The sequence below is a fragment of the Perognathus longimembris genome, chromosome 21 (genome assembly GCF_023159225.1).
Source record: "Perognathus longimembris pacificus isolate PPM17 chromosome 21, ASM2315922v1, whole genome shotgun sequence".
In the NCBI taxonomy this organism is placed as follows: domain Eukaryota; kingdom Metazoa; phylum Chordata; class Mammalia; order Rodentia; family Heteromyidae; genus Perognathus; species Perognathus longimembris.
Window position 1 is genome coordinate 28,553,713 of NC_063181.1, and position 18,881 is coordinate 28,572,593.

The 18,881-nt window shown below is 39.0% G+C and overlaps 1 protein-coding gene across 1 annotated transcript; it reads left to right on the plus strand.

Moving 5' to 3' along the window:
* Positions 1 to 58: 58 nt before the first annotated feature.
* Ufsp2 (UFM1 specific peptidase 2) lies at positions 59 to 18,659 on the plus strand. The gene is made up of 12 exons (XM_048330442.1): positions 59 to 105; positions 2,787 to 2,865; positions 3,991 to 4,174; positions 4,251 to 4,317; positions 6,570 to 6,727; positions 7,090 to 7,282; positions 9,726 to 9,869; positions 11,146 to 11,310; positions 11,517 to 11,641; positions 14,946 to 15,022; positions 15,700 to 15,824; positions 18,172 to 18,659. Exons 1-12 carry the CDS (start codon positions 103 to 105, stop codon positions 18,256 to 18,258), a joined length of 1,407 nt encoding a protein of 468 aa, XP_048186399.1. The 5' UTR covers positions 59 to 102; the 3' UTR covers positions 18,259 to 18,659.
* The last annotated feature ends 222 nt before the right edge of the window (positions 18,660 to 18,881 follow it).

Genomic DNA, 18,881 nt, shown 5'->3' on the forward strand with positions numbered 1-18,881 from the left:
AGTTCAAGCACTCCCGGTAGTCGGCGATGACGTAACTTCCTGTCGCTTCCCTGACCCTGTAGACAGTCGTTTCCGCGCTCCTGGCACAGCCACGTCGCAGCTATGGTAAGTGCTTTGGCTGGTCCACGACCCTTGTCTTTCCTTCGGACTAGTCACGGATTCAGGCCTTTGAAAGGAGACGGTCTTGCCCAGGTTTGCAATGGCAGCCGCGAACTGTGTGGTCTGGGCAGCCCTCTTTTCGGCCTCCCGCTGCAATTGCAGCTGCGAGGAAGCTGCTGCCCCCCAACCCACAAATGCCTCCCCGGCTCGCCTCGCTGTGACAGGCGCTGCTCGTAGCTCCTCAGCCCAGATGCTGGTGTTGCTCAAGGATGCTTTTCACCTACGCTTTCCACCAGCTTTCTATCTCCTGTTTGGACCTTTCTCCTGAGCCCCGGAGCCACATTAGCGCTGACTGTGCCTCCACTTGGATAGTTCGTGTGTGTTTCGGTCATCAAGTTCAGAAGGGACTCGTCACCTCCACCTTCCCTCGCCCTGCACCTGCTCTTCCTCCAGGAATGCCCATCACTGCAGATGGCAGCGCAGCCCATTCCTGCTGGGCCTGCCTGCTGCAAACCTGGAAGTCACTCTTGACACCTCCCTTTTCTTAGCTTCCAAAGATCCTCTCATCATCATGTCCTTTGAATTCTACTTCTAAATGTCTGTTGTCCTTCTTGTCTTTGCCACCATCAGATCTAACGACCAGGTATTCTTCTCAATGGCTTTAAGCAGGCCCTCACCACTCTGTCCCTGTCTGGAATGGGCTTCCCCACCTCCGGTCCCCCTCCTTCCTTTGGAAATATTAAGACAAAATCATCCTGAAGTAATTGTGCAAAGGGAAAGGGGTTTCTATTCATCTTGTCAGTTTAAAAATACATTTGATCAATGTTACCCCGTCCTTCTTTTCCCAGTTTTCCCCAGAGAAATAGATGAGCAATTAAATTATACGAAATCTTAGAGTAGTACAGTTAAAATATGCTTTTGCTTGTCTTTTTTAAAACTTATCTTCAGTTTATTATTTTCAAAATGATTATTTAAATGGGCACAGACACCGCGCTGGTGGCTCACACCTGTTTTCCTAGCTAGTCAGGAGGCTGAGATCTAAGGATTGTGGTTCAGAGCCAGCCCGTAGGAAAGTCTGGGAGACTGTTGTCTTCAATTAATAATCAGGAAACAGGAAGTGGAGCAGTGGCTTAAAAGTAGTAGAGCGCTAGCCTTGAGCAAAAGAGCTCAGGGCCAGCACCCAGGCCCCGAGTTCAAGTCCCACAACTCACCCCACCCTCCTAAAAATGGGCACAGACAATTTTGTATGTTATTATGGCTCTTTATTTAACTGACTTTTTGTGGTACTGGGGTTTGAATTCAGAGACTTCCACTACCTCTTGAGCCATGCTCCCAGCTCATTTTTACTTTGATATTTCAGATAAATTCTTGAGATTTTGATGGACCAGCCTCTGACCACGATCCTCCTCCCTCCACATAATAGGGATTACAGGTGTGGGCCATCATACTTGGCTTAACTGAATTCTTACTAATAGCTATCTCAGTGGCTCCAATTCTTTTTATTTGCTGTGATAAACAACAGTAAGATGACTGGGTGACATTGAAGCTGAATTTGTCCTAAACTTTTCAATTGTTTTCCCAACAATAAATTCCCAGAAGTAGAATTAGAGCACATTACAATTTGTAGGGAAAAAATATACCAAAGAACTCAAAGAAATGTGAGAAGGAGTTTGTGAGATGAGAAAAACTATAATGGTACTTACTTTATAATGTTCTGAGGATCAAAGTTAATATATGTCCAATGTCTAGTTATTTAGTAAATATATAATTATTTCATAGTAGTACGTCAGCCTGTTTGTGACATCTGTTGACATTCTGATAAAAATCTTTGAAAGTTTTTCTGAAAAGAAATCTCTCCCCACACAAGAGCCTTCCTCTATTTTCTCTTTCCTTCCTCCCCCCTCCCCCAGGATGAAACAGGTCATTTATCATATATCATCCATGCTGGTACTCAGCATGTTGACCCAAGTTAAGAATTGTTGGTCATTTTTATTTTGCAATTACTTTTTTTCTCTGTAAGTGACAGGCATTGGCCTCTGCTATTTAGTTTTTCTCTAAAATTACCTTTTCTATGGATTCAGAATTATGTAACCACTTTCTGGTTGACAAGTTAACATGCTTATACCATAATCATAATCTTTGGGTTGTAAATTTTCTTAGACTAACTTTCTAAATGCAAAATCACCATTTCCACCTTGTAAGATGAGTTCTAATAGGCTTGCTGTGATTAGTTTTCTCTCATTATCTTGACCACTAGGTGTCATCATGTTAAGTTCAATATTCTAGTCATATTCTTGAATTAGTTCTTTACCATTGATATATTCTATTTTTGCTAAACCTATCTAGGCTATAATTTAGAAATATTGGATTAAGGCAGTAGTTCCCAACATTTTCTTCACATTAAAATCACTAGTGCCCTGTGCATGAACCCACCTTATACCAATTCATCAATAAAAATCTGTGGTACAGCCCAGATTTCAGAATTTTACCTCAGATGATTTCAAGTGTGGAGTAAAGGTTGGAATAGACTTTAGGGGTGGGGTTGTCCTATATTTCTGTGTAAAATGAGGAGTTAACTCATTAAATAATTTGAAGATTCAAGTTTAATGCCTATCCTAAAGATTCTAATTTATATTATGATGTATTTATTTTGCTTTACAAGGGAGTTTTGGGTTTATCTGTTGTAGGTGATTTCAGAAACTACTGATATACTCTTCAGAGTAAGAGGAGGACTTGATCTGGCTTTTCAGCTGGCAACTGCTGACGGTAAATCTTCCAAGAAATTCTGCTCCTGTATTATAGAACCAATGATGAAATATACTAACCACCTTTCCATTTTACAAATGAAATGAGTAACATTCCTAACACTCATAAGATTATATGCTTGGAAAGTCAATTAAATAAAACTCAAATTTAGTAGATTAAATGAAATTTAATTTGCCAATGAAATGAGTGATATTCTTATCAGCCATAAGATTATGTATTTGGAAAGTAGATTAAATGAAATTTAAGTTTACCTTTACCAGCCCAAGGGGATACCTCTGTGCAAATCAGAAAAAAATGTCCCCTACCTTAGGAAAGTTTACAACCTTCTCAAATAAATTGTCATAATAAATATAAAATAAATGTAATGTAATTGATACATCTAGACTTGTACATTACAGACTTGCAGGCTGCACATAATATCCCTATGTTTCCAGAGCCCCTTTTAAATACTGTATTAGATTGAGATAATACAAGAAATCCAACAGGATTTGTGTAAAACAAATACCAGAATGTCTTCGGCTCCTAACTTGGGCTGTGTCCACAAACTGAGACTATAGGAGGAACAATGTGATGAGCTGTGTTTGGGGTTTGTTTCTTTTGAGATGCCAGTGGAACTGAAAGTTCCCAGCAAGCAAGCAAGCAGCAAGCAATCTTGAGTCCAAAACTTAGTGATGAGTGGTCAGAGTAGAAGCTAGAGAACTTGACATCTCTGAAGGATGAGCCCTCACACCCGTACAACAAATGAAATCATTCAGGAAAAGTATGATCTGTGTACTATAGCTACAGAGGCTCTGTAAGAATAGGAGTGCCAAAGTGAAGGGGGAGTGAGGAGTGACTATTGATAGAGCAGTATTCCTTTGAAAATGTTCTGGAATTATACAGTGATGATTGTAAAACCTTGTGGACATACTAAAAGCCATTGAATAGTATAGTTGAAAAGAATGGATTGTATAGTCTATAAATTTTGTCTTCATTTTTTTTTTAAAGACAAGCAAAGAGTTGTTCTAACTGTTGAAAATGCAAATGGGTGTTTGAAAGTCACCTTTACTCTATTCTCCTTTTGTGTGTGTTTGGATTTGTTCATGTTGAAATTTTTTAATGTCTGTTTTTATCCTTTTAATTTAGAAATTTTTATCAGAAAGGTACTCAAGCATGCACTGAGCGAGCTGTCAGCGAAGCTTTCGTCAGACGCCCTGGTGTTTAGAATTTGCCACAGTTCAGTGTATGTATGGCCTAACAGTGATGTAAACACCGTCCCAGGAGAGCTGATGGATAGCTCTGCTTGTAAGAACATAATGCGCTTTATTCAGTGAGTATGCTCAAAAAATTCTAGAAATGATTTCCAAACATCATTTCATAGTTGTAAATGTCTATTAAAAATTTAGATTTGAGCAGGAAGAAGATATGAAACGAAAATTCATAAGAAAGAAAGACAAAAAGCTACCAGACACGGTAAGCAATTCACCTGCCTTCTCTATTGGTAAAAATGGCAAATCCTTCCATTTGGAACTGAGTGAGATCTTAGACATAATTTCATCTAATCCTTTTATTTACACAGATCATCCTATTGAAATCCAAAATGATTATATATCTGTTTTATATATCTAAACTTTTATCTTAGAAGAAAGGCCTTTGAATGTTTTCTTGGCTCCTACAAAAATAAAACAGACTTGAGTACATTTACCAATTATTTTTAAGTAAATCTGAAATGCCCATTCTTTTTTTAGTGTACATTAATAGTTCAAGGAAGCTTCATTATGCTAATTCTATAGATTTGTTCAGTGTATTTTGAACAAGTTTACCCCTTCTATTATGTTCCCTCAAACTGCCTCCCACTTCCTCCCTTTTTCAATCAGTATTTGGTGGTTTCAGTATGCTATTTGCATATACATTTGTGTGTGATGTGGGGGGGGGGGGTGAATGTGGGTATAATGTGCTTTTGTTTTCATCCTCTGCCCCAGGACCCTCTCCTTTCCCCTGCCTCCTTCTTGCTGACTCCACTTCCTACAGAAAGTACTCCTTTTATACTCATGTCCAATTATTATTATTATCATCACCTCATTTTAGGTCTAGATTCCACGTATGAGAAAGAGCATGTACTACTTGGCTTATTAAGTTTGCCTTATCTTACTCAACATTATTATCTCCAGTTTCATCCATTTTTCTAAAAATGATGTTTCTTTCTTCTTTAATGGCTGTGTACCACATTGCCTTTACCTGTTTATCAGCTGTTGGGAATGTAAGCTGATTCCACAGTTTGGCTATTGTAAACAGTGCTGTGATAAATAGTTCTGCAGGTAAAGGACTCATTCTTAAATGTGATATAGTGACACATTATGCTATGTAAGATAACAAATGTTAAGGATTTCTTTTTCATCACATTGCCTTTGGTTCTCCTGATATTTGTTCCACTATTACCATGTATCTTCCCTGTGCCACAAACTTTGCCAGATGCTTGTGATAAAAATGGGTTCATTTCTTCTAGGAAGGAAGTCGTACAGAGTTAGTATTGCTACAGTGTTTTCCTAGGCTATTACGTGAGAAATGGTGAATATGGTTGGAGAGGCCTAACTGACTCACTAGTTAGGGAAATAATGAGAAGAAACTGAATGCAAGGGATAATTGGGACATGCAGTGGGTTGTACTTTAAAACTTCTAGATGTTGCATAATTCGTTTTTTGCTTACATAACGCTGGAAAAATGGGAGGCTGAGATCAGTTTTGGTCATGTGTAAGATACCACTGAAATGAACTGTTAAATTTCTAAGTGTAGAGTACACAAAAGATTGTGGACAGAAGTAATTTGGACATTAGCAAGCTTCATGTTTTAAGTAAGATGAGGCAGTTATTTTGTAGTATGTTCCCTAGTTTTGGTTTGTTTTGTTGCCTCTTTGTAATTAGATTATCATAGGAGTTGTTATGTCTTTTTCTGCACCATACACCTATTAAGTAGAGCTCAGCATTTTCTTATGGTTCTTTATGCATTTAAACCAGGGACATATAATTATATAGATAAAGTTGTATTGGTGTGGTTATTTTATGGTATTCATTTGATTTCTTTATATTATCCTTAAGTAGTTCTACAACAAAAGTTGTACAGTTCAACATGTCAGTTTGTGAGTACAAGGCATCTCGATCAGTGTCACCTCTTCCATCATTCTCCCTCATCTCTCCCAACTCTACTCATTTCCTCAATTTTTCTCATTACATTTGTACACATACACATTTAGTATTAATAAGTACATTCTCCCACTCTTCTTCTCTCATTTGTCTGCCCCTGCTTTAATTTCCCCCCTCACCAAAAACACATGTTCCAACTTCTGGGTATTCATTTGGTTAAACTGTAAGTTAGTGGTTATTTTATGGTAATCATTTGATTTTTAAAAGATTTTTAATCTATACAAAAGTGGAGAGAGCATAATGAACCCCAGTGAACTTACACATTAATCTACACATGGCTGGTCTGGTTTCATCTTTACATCCTAGTCACTTTCCATTTTTCCATAGACTGTTTTCAAGCAGAGAGCAATTTCTTTTAGGGACTGGAGCTCAATGGTGGTAAGGCACTTCCCTAGCATGCTGAAAGCTCTGGGTTGAAATTGCTTTTAAACAATTTAACATAAGTTGATTGTCCTTTAAAAATGCTTTTTATTCTTATCTTTTGTTTCATGTCCTCAAGCTGATTGTTACTGTTTATCTGTATAGCAACAAATAGTAAATATAGATCTTATGCTGGAAATGTCAACCTCTCTGGCAGCTGTAACACCCATTATCGAAAGGGAAAGCAGAGGACACCACTATGTTAATATGACCTTGCCAGTAGATGCAGTTGTTTTTGTCACTCCAGAAGAAACATGGGGAGAGTAAGTATCTTTATAGTGTTACCATCATATTAACATAAGGATCTAGCCCCAAAGTCATCAGAACCCATTTTTGCAATGCTACTTAAACATACCCTAGCTGGTGGTGGTTTTTTCTCTGATTTGCTCCATATTTGATATCAACCAGAGTCATCTAGCTAGGAAATGTTTATTGGAGGAAGTAGTAGGACATTCAGAAACCTGCGTTTCCCTTTATCAAATATGCATAATTTAGACTTATTTACATGGTCCAGTCAAACGTAGTTTGATTGTTTTGTCTTCCACCATATTAGAGATATACTAACTGTGCAGTTCATTACATAGCCTCTGTGACATGTAAATGTGTGTTAATATTGCCCCCACAGAGTTCGTAAACTTCTAGTGGATGCAATTCATAATCAGCTAACTGATATGGAAAAATGCATTTTGAAATATATGAAAGGAACGTCTATTGTGATCCCTGAACCACTGCACTTTTTATTACCAGGGGAAAAAGGTCTTGTAACAATCTCATATCCATCAGGAATTCCAGATGGTCAGCTGCAGGCCTATAGAAAGGTAAAACCAGTTCATTTATGCTTAGAAATATAAGAATGACTATCATTTATTTTGTAAGTAATTTCATGTTTTCAGTAAATAGAAATTATATTGTGATTTATTTGTGATTTGCGAAGAAGAGATTAAGAAAGGAATATATGATAATTGTTAGCCCTTTTGGTAATTTGCCATAAATAGGATTATTTGATTGTTACAAAAGGAATTCTGGAGGAAACATGTCCAGCATCTAAGGAAATGAAATTTATTGGCAAAAAGACTGTTTTGTTTTGTTTTAGGATATGTTCTTTTGATCTGAGGCCTGATACTCATCAAATTATACCATATAGGATCTTGCCTACCTCTGTCCCAAATAAGAGGTTTGATACTATAACGCTCTGAATCTCTGATGAGTTGATTCTCAGAGGCAACACCACATAAGCTGATCTATTCAAACAACCAGTATATTGCACTAAGCTTTTTAAACTATTACACACTTTTATGTAGATGAGAAAATACCATTTGCATGTGTGTATGTCTGTGTATATACCAGAACCTGGGCTTGAACTAAGGGCCTGAGCATTGTCCCTTAGCTTTATCTCTGAAGGTTGCTGCTTTACCACTTAAGCCACAGTTCCACTTGTGGCTTTTGCCTTTTATTGGAGATAAAGAGTCTCACAGACTTTCCTGCTGGCTTTGAACTGAGATCCTCAGAACTCAGCCTCCTGAGTTGTTAGAATTGCAGGCGTAAGCCTGTTAACTTCCATTGATGTTATATAGAGATCATCTAATTTTTTTTTTTTTTTTTTTTGCCAGTCCTGGGCCTTGGACTCAGGGCCTGATCACTGTCCCTGGCTTCTTCCCGCTCAAGGCTAGCACTCTGCCACTTGAGCCACAGCGCCGCTTCTGGCCGTTTTTCTGTATATGTGGTGCTGGGGAATCGAACCTAGGGCCTCGTGTATCCGAGGCAGGCACTCTTGCCACTAGGCCATATCCCCAGCCCCCATCTAATTTTTTGTATGAGCTGAAATCTTCAAAAAGTCTTGAAAGGAGAAAATTAAATGTTGACCTTCAACTGACCAATTAATATATTTTATTTCTTCCACAATTCTAATATTAAAATGAGAAAAATATTCATTATCATTTCTCATTTAACAAGAGTATGCTATAATGAATAAAATATCCCAGTTCTCTTACCCTAACAAGTTATTTTTTGTGTGTTCCCTTTCAGCTTACATATATTTATGAACATAAGGGGCTGGGAATATGGCCTAGTGGTAAAGTGCTTGCCTTGTATACATGAAGTCCTGGGTTCGATCACAGCATCACATATATAGGCAAAGCCGAAGTGGCGCTGTGGCTCAAGTGGTAGAGTGCTAGCCTTGAGCAAAAAGAAGCCAGGGACGGTGCTCAGGCCCTGAGTCCATGCCCCAGGACTGGCAAAAAAAAACCAAAAACAAAAACAACAGCAATAAAAAAAAAATTTATGCACATAAACAAAAATAAATTTTTTATGAGGTTCTAATTAATACTGCCGGGCTCGGGTCGCTTCCCCTGGCGCGGGGGTTCAGGCTCTGCTCTACTCCAATCGCTCCCTTTCTCACCCTCTCTCCTGGTCACCCCACCCGCAAGTAAGGCCAGAGTGGAGTGGGGGGCTCAGGAAAGACCTCAGGTGCACGCGGCCGTACGAGATCGCTTTACCTCCCTCCTTACCCGTGAAGAAAGCCAGGCGTACGCGGATCTCAGAGACGCTTCAGAGAGCAATCTGGTTTATTCGGGAGGGGCTCACAGTAATATTGTAGTGATGACAAGGATTGAGCATGAGCTGGCGATAGGCTGGCGAGCTTGTCCATCCAAGAGCAGCTCCCAAGGACCTCCCTCATGGGCTAACGTCACTTCCCATAGTACCGCCCTGTGTGCTCGCTGGCGCAAGGTGGGGGATGGTTTCAAAGCTACCCCTTCTGGTTCTGGACCCAGAAGGAGATAAGTGTGGCTCACTTCCACACTGCCCCAGGGCTGGGGGAAGGGCGTCGTCTTGGGAGCACTCTCCTCGCCCTTCCCCCCCTTAAGGCCAAGATGAACCCCCAACAACTTACCTTCTTTTTTTTTTTTTTTGGCCAGTCCTGGGCCTTGGACTCAGGGCCTGAGCGCTGTCCCTGGCTTCTTCCCACTCAAGGCTAGCACTCTGCCACTTGAGCCACAGCGCCGCTTCTGGCCGTTTTCTGTATATGTGGTGCTGGGGAATCGAACCTAGGGCCTCGTGTATCCGAGGCAGGCACTCTTGCCACTAGGCCATATCCCCAGCCCCACAACTTACCTTCTTGACTGATGAATTAAATCATGTGTTTAAAAACTTATACTCAATATCCTTCGTTTTTCTGCTTGATAACTTGTTTTGTTTGAATTTATTCATTAATTAGGAATCTAAATAATTAACTATTGGTCTATTGATTTTCATTTCATTTAGGAGTTACATGATCTCTTCAGTCTTCCTCCTGACAGACCTTATTTCAAAAGGTCTAATGCTTATCATTTCCCAGATGAACCATACAAAGATGGTTACATTAGAAATCCACATACTTACCTTAATCCGCCTAACATGGATGGTATGGTAAGTTAACCAATTGTTTATGAGTCAACTGATCATTAGAAGTATTCATTTTTGTTATCATTGTTGGAGAATTTCATTCTATAACATCTCTAAAAAACAATTTATTCTGTATCTCAGTCGTTGTTTACGGTAACAGTAATTAACAATGATCTAAGAAGTTTAGGGTATACCATATTTCTCTAAGATTTTATTCTCTAATTCAATGACTCACTTTTTTCATTAAGCCTGAGAAATCATGCTAACTAAGGATGGATGTACCCAAACTATACTCTAGGACAACTCTAAACAATCTTTCTGTATACTGTGTAGCTGGTTACAAGGGACATATGCTCATTAGAGCTAACTCTACTAGTGGGTTGAGTTTAGTCAAAGTACAAAACTTACTTCCCAACCAACAGGAAAATTCTTGATAGTTTTCTAGCAGATTGTGACGTACATGTTTTCTCTATCAAACAATATATAGAACTCCTTCAGGGTGAACATTGTATCATATATTTTCAGTTCTTAATAGCTCCTAACTAATCAATATACCCATAAGTTTATACATTCCTTATAAACATAAGTTTATACATGGACTTTATACATTCCTTCATTCCTTGCTTTGCTGATTAAGTCATCCTTTATTCAACAACATTTACAGTCAACTGTGTGCCCAGCCCTCTGAAAAAGCTTAGGCCCAGAATGAATACAATATTGCATGTTTTCAGTAGCTCACATATTAGTGTGGATAAGCAGATATTTAAAGAAATAATAATAATAGGTTATATGTGAACTAGTCATAAGTGCTTTGAATAAGTAAATGTTGTATATCGATGTAAATATATGTGTATATTTATAGATGTATATAGTATTACATATATGAATGAATTTGTTTATTTGGTTGATCAGGAAAAGAGTTCCACCATTCGAAGAGATACCTTTGTGAACGGAAGTTGCATAATTATTTGGGAAAAATATGTTTAAACCAAAAGAACTGTAAGGCTTTGATGCCAGATTGTCCATGGTATATTTGAAAGTAAAGTAAATTAAGAGACGAGGAAAAGTGTAGGAGATTAAGTTAGAAAGGAAGTGGGAAGTCAGGCCTTTCTAAATCTGCTGATAAGGACTACGGACCTTTAGTACAAACCCAAAGATATAAAATTAAACCATTTTTATGTGAATGGATTTTTATAAGAATCTAAGGTAGTCAGCTTTCAGAACAGAACACAGGACTCAGGCATCTATGCAGGTATTATACTCTGAGTTAGTGCTTGACCATATTTCTTCTTTTATATAGATTTATGTGGTCCAGGGCGTATATGGTTACCATCATTATATGCAAGATCGGCTGGACGACAATGGCTGGGGCTGTGCCTATCGGTCGCTGCAGACAATCTGCTCTTGGTTCAAACATCAGGGATACACAGAGAGGCCCATTCCAACACACAGAGAGATTCAGCAGGTATTGAACACGCCATATGAAATTACAATCAATTGTATATCACATTAGCTCTTACTAGACCATTAATAATCATTGCCTACTGGTTGAGATGTATTTCTATTTTAGGAAAAATATTCTTATAGTTGTAATAAGGAAAAATACCCTAAAGGAATTTTTATTAGTTGTCTTACATATGGAATTTTAAAAAATATTTTTAATACATAAAGGCTCTAGTTGATGCCGGTGACAAACCAGCAACATTTGTGGGATCACGGCAATGGATTGGATCCATTGAGGTACAGCTGGTACTGAACCAACTGATTGGTGTAACTTCAAAAATACTGTTTGTCAGGTAAGGAAACTTTGTGAATAAATCTTCTCAAAGTGGCAGGCTGTTATTTTATTAAACTAATAGAAATGGTATCTTATTCCCCTTATTTATTTTCACTCCTTTTCTTCCTCTTTATTATCCCATTGCTTTATAAATTTCATTTTAATTCTAAATTTATTTTTTATATATTATTTGCCAAGAAGATTTTTATGAATAAACTGTGATATGTACTTGAATTATCTTGGCCCCATTTTAGACCACATAAGGAAAACTTAGAAATACAGTCACTTCCAGCCAAGTTGTAGCTAGATAGTCTTAATTTTGCTGTGTTTAAGTCTTTAACATGTCAGCTGGTTCATGCCTATAATCCTAGCAACTCAGAAGACTGAGATCTGAGGATCATGGTTCAAAGCAGGAAATTCTGTGAGACAAGAGTCTCTAATTAACCAGCAACAAATTGGAGGTGGAGCTGTATTTCAAGTGGCAGAATGCTAGCCTTGAGCAAAAAAAGCTAAGTGAACAACACCCAAGCCCCAGAAAGAGTGGGGTGAGTATGGTCAGAAAAAATAAAAGCAGCACTATTCCTGGCTTCTTTTTGCTCAAGCCTAGAACCACAGCACCACTTCCGGCTCTTTCCATTATGTGGTACTGAGGAATCAAACCCAGGGCTTCATGCATGCAAGGCAAGCTCTAAGCCACATACCCAGTCCCCATTTAATGTTTTATCTTTTCCACAATTCTAATATTTAAGTATGAGAAAACATAAGTTAGTATTGCTTTTTCTGGCCACACCTTTTCTCCTTTTCTTCTCTATCTCTGTCTCTGTCTCTTTTTCTTCTTTCTCTTTCTCTGCCAATACAAGGGCTTGAACACAGGGTCTCTCAGTCTTGCTCACCTTGCTTGCTCCGCTGGAACATTTGAACCATGCCACCTCTAGCCTTATTTTTTGCTGTTGTGTTTTTGTGGGGTTCTTTGGAGTTTGGGATTTTTGTTATTGCCATTGTTTGAGATGGTATGTAGCATGCTTTTCTACCTAGGCTGACTTTGAACTTCCATGCTTTAGATCTCAGCCTCCTAAGTATCTAGAATTAGAGGCATAATTACACAGCTTTTGCCACTACTTACTCCTTACTGGATGAGCTTATACATTAAAATACATTTCCTATTGATAACTTTAGTAACGTTTTTTTGTGTGTTTTTTTTGCCAGTCCTGGGGCTTGGACTCAGGGCCTGAGCACTGTCCCTGGCCTCTTTTTGCTCAAGGCTAGCACTCTACCACTTGAGCCACTTGAGCCACAGCGCCACTTCTGGCCATTTTCTATATATGTGGTGCTGAGGAATCGAACCTAGGGCTTCATGTATGGGAGGCAAGCACTCTTGCCACTAGGCCATATTCCCAGCCCAGTGACAGTCTTCTTATTAGCCAAAGACTTTAATATGTCTGCTTTCACAATAGCAATTTGGAGTTGTTGTGGAAATCAAGGCCAAATAACAACAGAAGGCTAAGCAGAAAAGGACATTTGGATACATTAAAACTTTATTTGCATTGTTACCTGCTAAGCCAAGAGCTAAGATTTAGTACAACCTAGCACTCAAAAAAAGAAAGAAAAAAACAGCTTAAGATAGTTCAATTTACTATATTAACTTCATAATGGTTTGTTTATAATCCAGGTTCAGTAGTGCACACACTTAGAATTTTGAATTTGATCCTTTCCTGGCCTGTGGTATGTGGTACAAGGCTTTATGATGCTGAGGGAGGCAGCAGACTTGGCTCTAAGTAAGCCACCCAATCATAGAGGGAAATACATTGGGCTGTGTTGCTAAGCTATAGTGGCTCAGTAGTTAGATGTACTAAATGCATTTTTAACTGATAGTATTTTCAACTTATGCTGGCATTATTAGAGTATAACTTTTACTGTGATCAAAGACTATTTGTACCACCCTTCTCTGGTTCATCTTTGTCGTCTCAAAAAAAAAACAAAAAACTAAATACTCTATCAAAATACTTTCTAAAATAATAGTGCCTTGTACTTGAAAACATTTTGCCATTTTCATATTGGCTTCACAAGCATGTATATTGTCCTAGAATATCCTCTATTATGTAAATAGGGCAGGTATTATTAGGCATAATTTATTTGTTTTGTTTGTATTGGTCCTAGGGCTTGAACTCAAGGCCTGTATGCTGTCCCTGAGTTGTTTTTTTTTTTTGCTCAAGACTACTGCTCTACCAGTGGAGCCACAGCTCCACTGTTTTGTTTTAGTTATTCATTAGAGATAAGAGTCTCAAGAACCTTGCTTCTGGGGCTAGCTTTAAACCAAGAGACTCAGATCTTGGCTTCCTGAATAGCTTAGGATTACAGGTGTAAGCTATCAGCGCCCAGCTTATTAGTTAACTTAAAGATAATAAGAGTATGGGGCTGGGGATATGGCCTAGTGGCAGGAGTGCCTGCCTCATATACATGAGGCCCTGGGTTCGATTCCCCAGCACCACATATACAGAAAATGGCCAGAAGTGGCGCTGTGGCTCAAGTGGCAGAGTGCTAGCCTTGAGCAAAAAGAAGCCAGGGACAGTGCTCAGGCCCTGAGTCCAAGCCCCAGAACTGGCCAAAAAAAAACCCAAAAAAACAAGAGTATGAACTGAAGTCCCATAACAAGATGACAAAATCCCAAATCTTGATCTGGGTGCATAACTCAAGATAGCTCAAGTTGGTAGAATGTTTGTCCAAGAAGCTGAGGCTTAAAACTCATTTTGCTGATAATTAAGTCTTCCTGACATCAAGGTTGACCAGCTTGAGTAACATGTTTAAAATCCAGAACTTTCGTCTAGTTCCATAAACAAAAAATCAAGGTCTTTTTCTCTTCTTTTCTAACTGTTAATGGTCTTAAATATTTAGGAGTTTAGACTGCTTTAAAATAATTCAAGCCACCCACGAATGGCTCATGCCTGACACCCTAGCTACCCAGCAGGCTGAAATTTGTGAACTGCAGTTCAAAGCCATCCTGGGGCAAGAATGTCCAGGAAGACTCTTATCTCCAGTAAACTACCAAAAAGCCATAAGTGGAGCTATGGCACAAGTAGTAGAGTGCTAGCCTTGATTGAGGGGAAAAAGCTCAGGGACAGCACCCAGGCACTGAATTCAAGCCTCAGGACCAGCTTAAAAAAAAAAAAGTCAATTCAGTTTAAAGTCACTAAGAGTTTAAACACTTTTCTTCAATAACAAACCATAAAGAAAAAAAAGGGGGAAAGAAACATTGGCTCCCCGAAGTCTTTACTTGATCTTTGTGTGGGCAGTAGTTTAACTGATGGAAGATGGTCTCTTTCTAGCCAAGGTTCCGAAATGGCTTCTCAAGGACGGGAACTGGCCAGTCACTTCCAGAGTGAAGGCACTCCAGTAATGATCGGTGAGCTCTTTTGGGGACCCTGGGTTCTTTGGGCGGAGTGGAGAACAAAATTATTTTCAAAATTGTACTAAGCAATCATTTGCTTTTTTCACTCTAATGACACTTGTATTAATGTTCACAAAGCAATGGTGATGTTAAAGATGTTTAAAAGATAAAATACATTAATATTCCATTGAGGTACATCAAAGTATTATTTATGCAAACAGCATTTCAAGTCCATAAACTATTCAAGGATTCTTCCAAGGAAAATGAAAGATAGTTGCAGGCAAAAATGGAAATAGAAGCAAGAAATTATTTCATTAAAGTGGAACAGTATCTTTGTTTGGAACATTCCTGTGAAAAGTTTTTAGAAGTTAGCTGGCAGTTTCTGATTGGTTAAGTTTATAAGGCAATTCTTGCCTTGTTTAGAGTGTGGATTGCACTGAGTTGAGTTTTGGCTTACTTACACCAAAAATCCAAGGCACGGAGATGTCTTGTCTAGTGGTCTTATAATCACTTCCCATAAGTAGATTTATTCTTTTCATAGTGTATTTGCTAAGGTTGTCTTTACAGTATAGGGTAGTTGACATTACTGCTGTTTCAAGTCAGTTAACAGGCCAAATGATCAGGTTTAAAACTGGAATTGAATAGGCAGTTGGGACTCATTTATTATTCTTGTGTCTCCTGTTTCTTCTCAGGAGGAGGAGTGTTGGCTCACACCATACTAGGTGTTACATGGAATGAGATTACAGGGCAGATAAAATTTCTGATTCTAGACCCCCATTACACTGGTGCTGAAGATCTGCAGGTCATTTTGGAAAAGGTAGGTATCCATTGAACACAAATTTGACACAAAAGTAAAGAACCTCAAAGTGAAGGACCTCAAAGTGAAGGGTAGCCCCCTGGCCAAAAAGGGCAGATCATACTCTAGGTAGTCTAAGGCCAAGAGTCTCAAATAGGGAGGACAAGAAAAACACATAAACCAAGCTTTTGAGTTATTAAGCTTGATGATGAAGCACAAAGTCCATGAAATATTCCTTTGGAATATTCTTCATAACTTTGCATAGACAAATGTATTGAAGTTTGCAACTTCCAATAGAATAGAATAAACTTTATTAAAAAAAAAAAAAGGTAACTAAACAACTAGGTACCAATGGATCACACCTGTATTCCTAGCTACTCAGGAAACTGAGATCTAAGGATGACATGACAGTTCAAAACCAGCCTGGATAGGCAAAGTCGAGATTCTTATCTCCAATTAGCCACAAAAAGCTGGAAGTGGAACTGTGGCTCAAAAGTGCTAACTTTGAGCAAAAGAGCTCAGGGACAGCACTCAGACCCTGAATGCAAGCCCTAGGACTGTCAAATAAATAAATGAACACACAAAGCCAAAGCATGATTGCCTAGCATGTATAATGCCCTGGGTTCTGTATCACAGGAAGGAAAGGAAGGGAGGGGACACAGGAGGAGGGGAAAGGAAAGGGAGAGAAGGAAACTATGAAGCCAAAACACAGCCTCCAAAGTGCTGTGGATCTGGAAGGTACAATAAAAAGGCTAAGCCAGAGTCAGGCACTGGTGGATCATGCCTGTAATCTTAGCTACTCAGGAGGCTGAGATCTGAGGATCACAGTTCAAAGCCAGCCCAGGGAAGAAAAGTGCATGAGACTCGTCTCTCCATGAACTACAAGAAAACCAAAAGTGGCACTGGGCTCTAAGTGCTAGAATGCTAGCCTTGAGCAAGACCTCAGGGGACAATGCCTATACCTAGAGTTCAAGCCTCACAACTGACAAAAAAAAAAAAAGATGAGATAATGTAACCATTTTCACGAACCTTGTTCTAGTAAGACAGTTGTGGGGGTTGTTCTTTTTGGCTGGGGGGGAGGGGGAAGAATGGCATGCCAGTCCTCGGGCTTGGACTCAGGGCTTGAGCACTGTCCCTGGCTTCTGTTTGCTCAAGGCTAGCACTCTGCCACTTGAGCCACAGAGCCACTTCTGGCTTTTTCTATATATATGGTGCTGAGGAATCAAACCCAGGGCTTCATGTATACAAGGCAAGCACTCTTGCCCACTAGGCCATATTCCCAGCCTCTAGGAAGACAGTTTTAAGAGCCCAGATTTATGAATATTTTGATTAAAATGTAATAGGTTTCTTTTTTTTTTTTTTTTTTTTTTTTGCCAGTCCTGGGGCTTGGACTCAGGGTCTGAGCACTGTCCCTGGCTTCTTTTTGCTCAAGGCTACCACTCTGCCACTTGAACTACAGCACCACTTCTGGCCATTTTCTGTATATTATGGTGCCAGGGAATTGAACCCAGGACCTCATGTATAGGAGACAAGCACTCTTTGCCACTAGGCCATATCCCCAGCCCGGAATGTAAAAGGTTTCTAATGTGTAGGAACAGAATTCAACAGTTAAACTTTATGGCATTTACCTGGACAAAGGGCTGATAAGACATTTTTACTTTGGTCTTTCAATACGTGTATTATCTTTACAATCAAAAAGGAAAGGAAAGAGCATCTACAGTGAGCCAGCCCTCCTCCATGTTAGAAGAGAGCTAGTCCATGTTGTTCTGAGTCACTTTGCCCCTCAGCCCTGCCACAGTGCCCAGCGGTTTCCTAGTCAGCTAAGACTCACACTGCACTCGTCACTCCATGGGGACTTATTTGAGTTTTATATAGCATTATATAGACCACTCGATTTGAAGAAAATAAATCAGAAATGTGATAAACTTCTGTATTTATAAAAAGATTATGCTGGAAAGTCATCGTCAAACTTCTGTGCTAGAGATGAATAATAGAAAGAATTGTTTATAGTATGAGGAAAATGAAAAAATAGCCTGCAACTCATAGACCAACCTCAGCTTTCTCACTACCACATTCCCTCAAACCTAAGATGCACTGAAGGCTATTTGCAACCTTGGGTACCACTAAGATAGCATAGTCCATCAGCTAATCAGGGCATTCATTACAGGTTACTGGTCACCTGAACTGTGAAATTTCATCTTATAATGAATGACGTCTGGTATCTGGATTCAGTTATTACAAAGACTAGTAGTGTAAAAATGAAAGTTTTTAAATTCTGGAATTTTGTAATGTTACTGATAGAGCTTCATTTTAGAATTTCCACCCTGTCGTCTTATAATGTTGTAAACATTTCCTTTGTCTTCTCCAGGGCTGGTGTGGATGGAAAGGTGCAGACTTTTGGAACAAGGATGCTTACTATAATTTATGTCTACCTCAGCGGCCAAAGATAATATAAATAATATAGAATTCAAAAGCTGAAGTAAACTGCTATAATAAATTTGTTAATAAAATGTAATTTCACATTAAATCCTGGGTATAGTTGTGATGGTGCAAATTAGGACTTTTCCCCCAAAGTAGTAAATTAACTACATGGAGACTTTTATCCTTTATACATTTTAATAACTTGAAAGTCAAAGTATGTACAACCAAACTATTGTAGGCATGTAAATATATGTATTTCTTAAATGTTCTCTTCACTTGGAAGCAAGTTTTCTTCCTTCTCAGAAGGAGTTGGACACATACGATACGCCGAAGACCATCGCTTGCAAAGTTGCATGCAGTGTATCACTTCTCCTAACTCTTCACCATCTGCAGCCTATCTGTTTTCAAAACATGTTAACAGTAAAAGCTTGAAAACAGAAAGTTCTTCTCTCTAAACTTCTACCATGAAGGACGAATTTTGCTCCTAGAATCTGGCAGTAGTAACTGTAACCAATATTAAAATGTTAATGAAAACAAAAAAGTACATGCTAATGATAGACATAAAGTAAGAGTGTCATGATTTGAGGCTAGCCTCCAGTGTGGAAGGGAAGGGGGAAAGGAAAAGGAAACAGAAGGGAAGGGAGGGAGGGAGGGAGG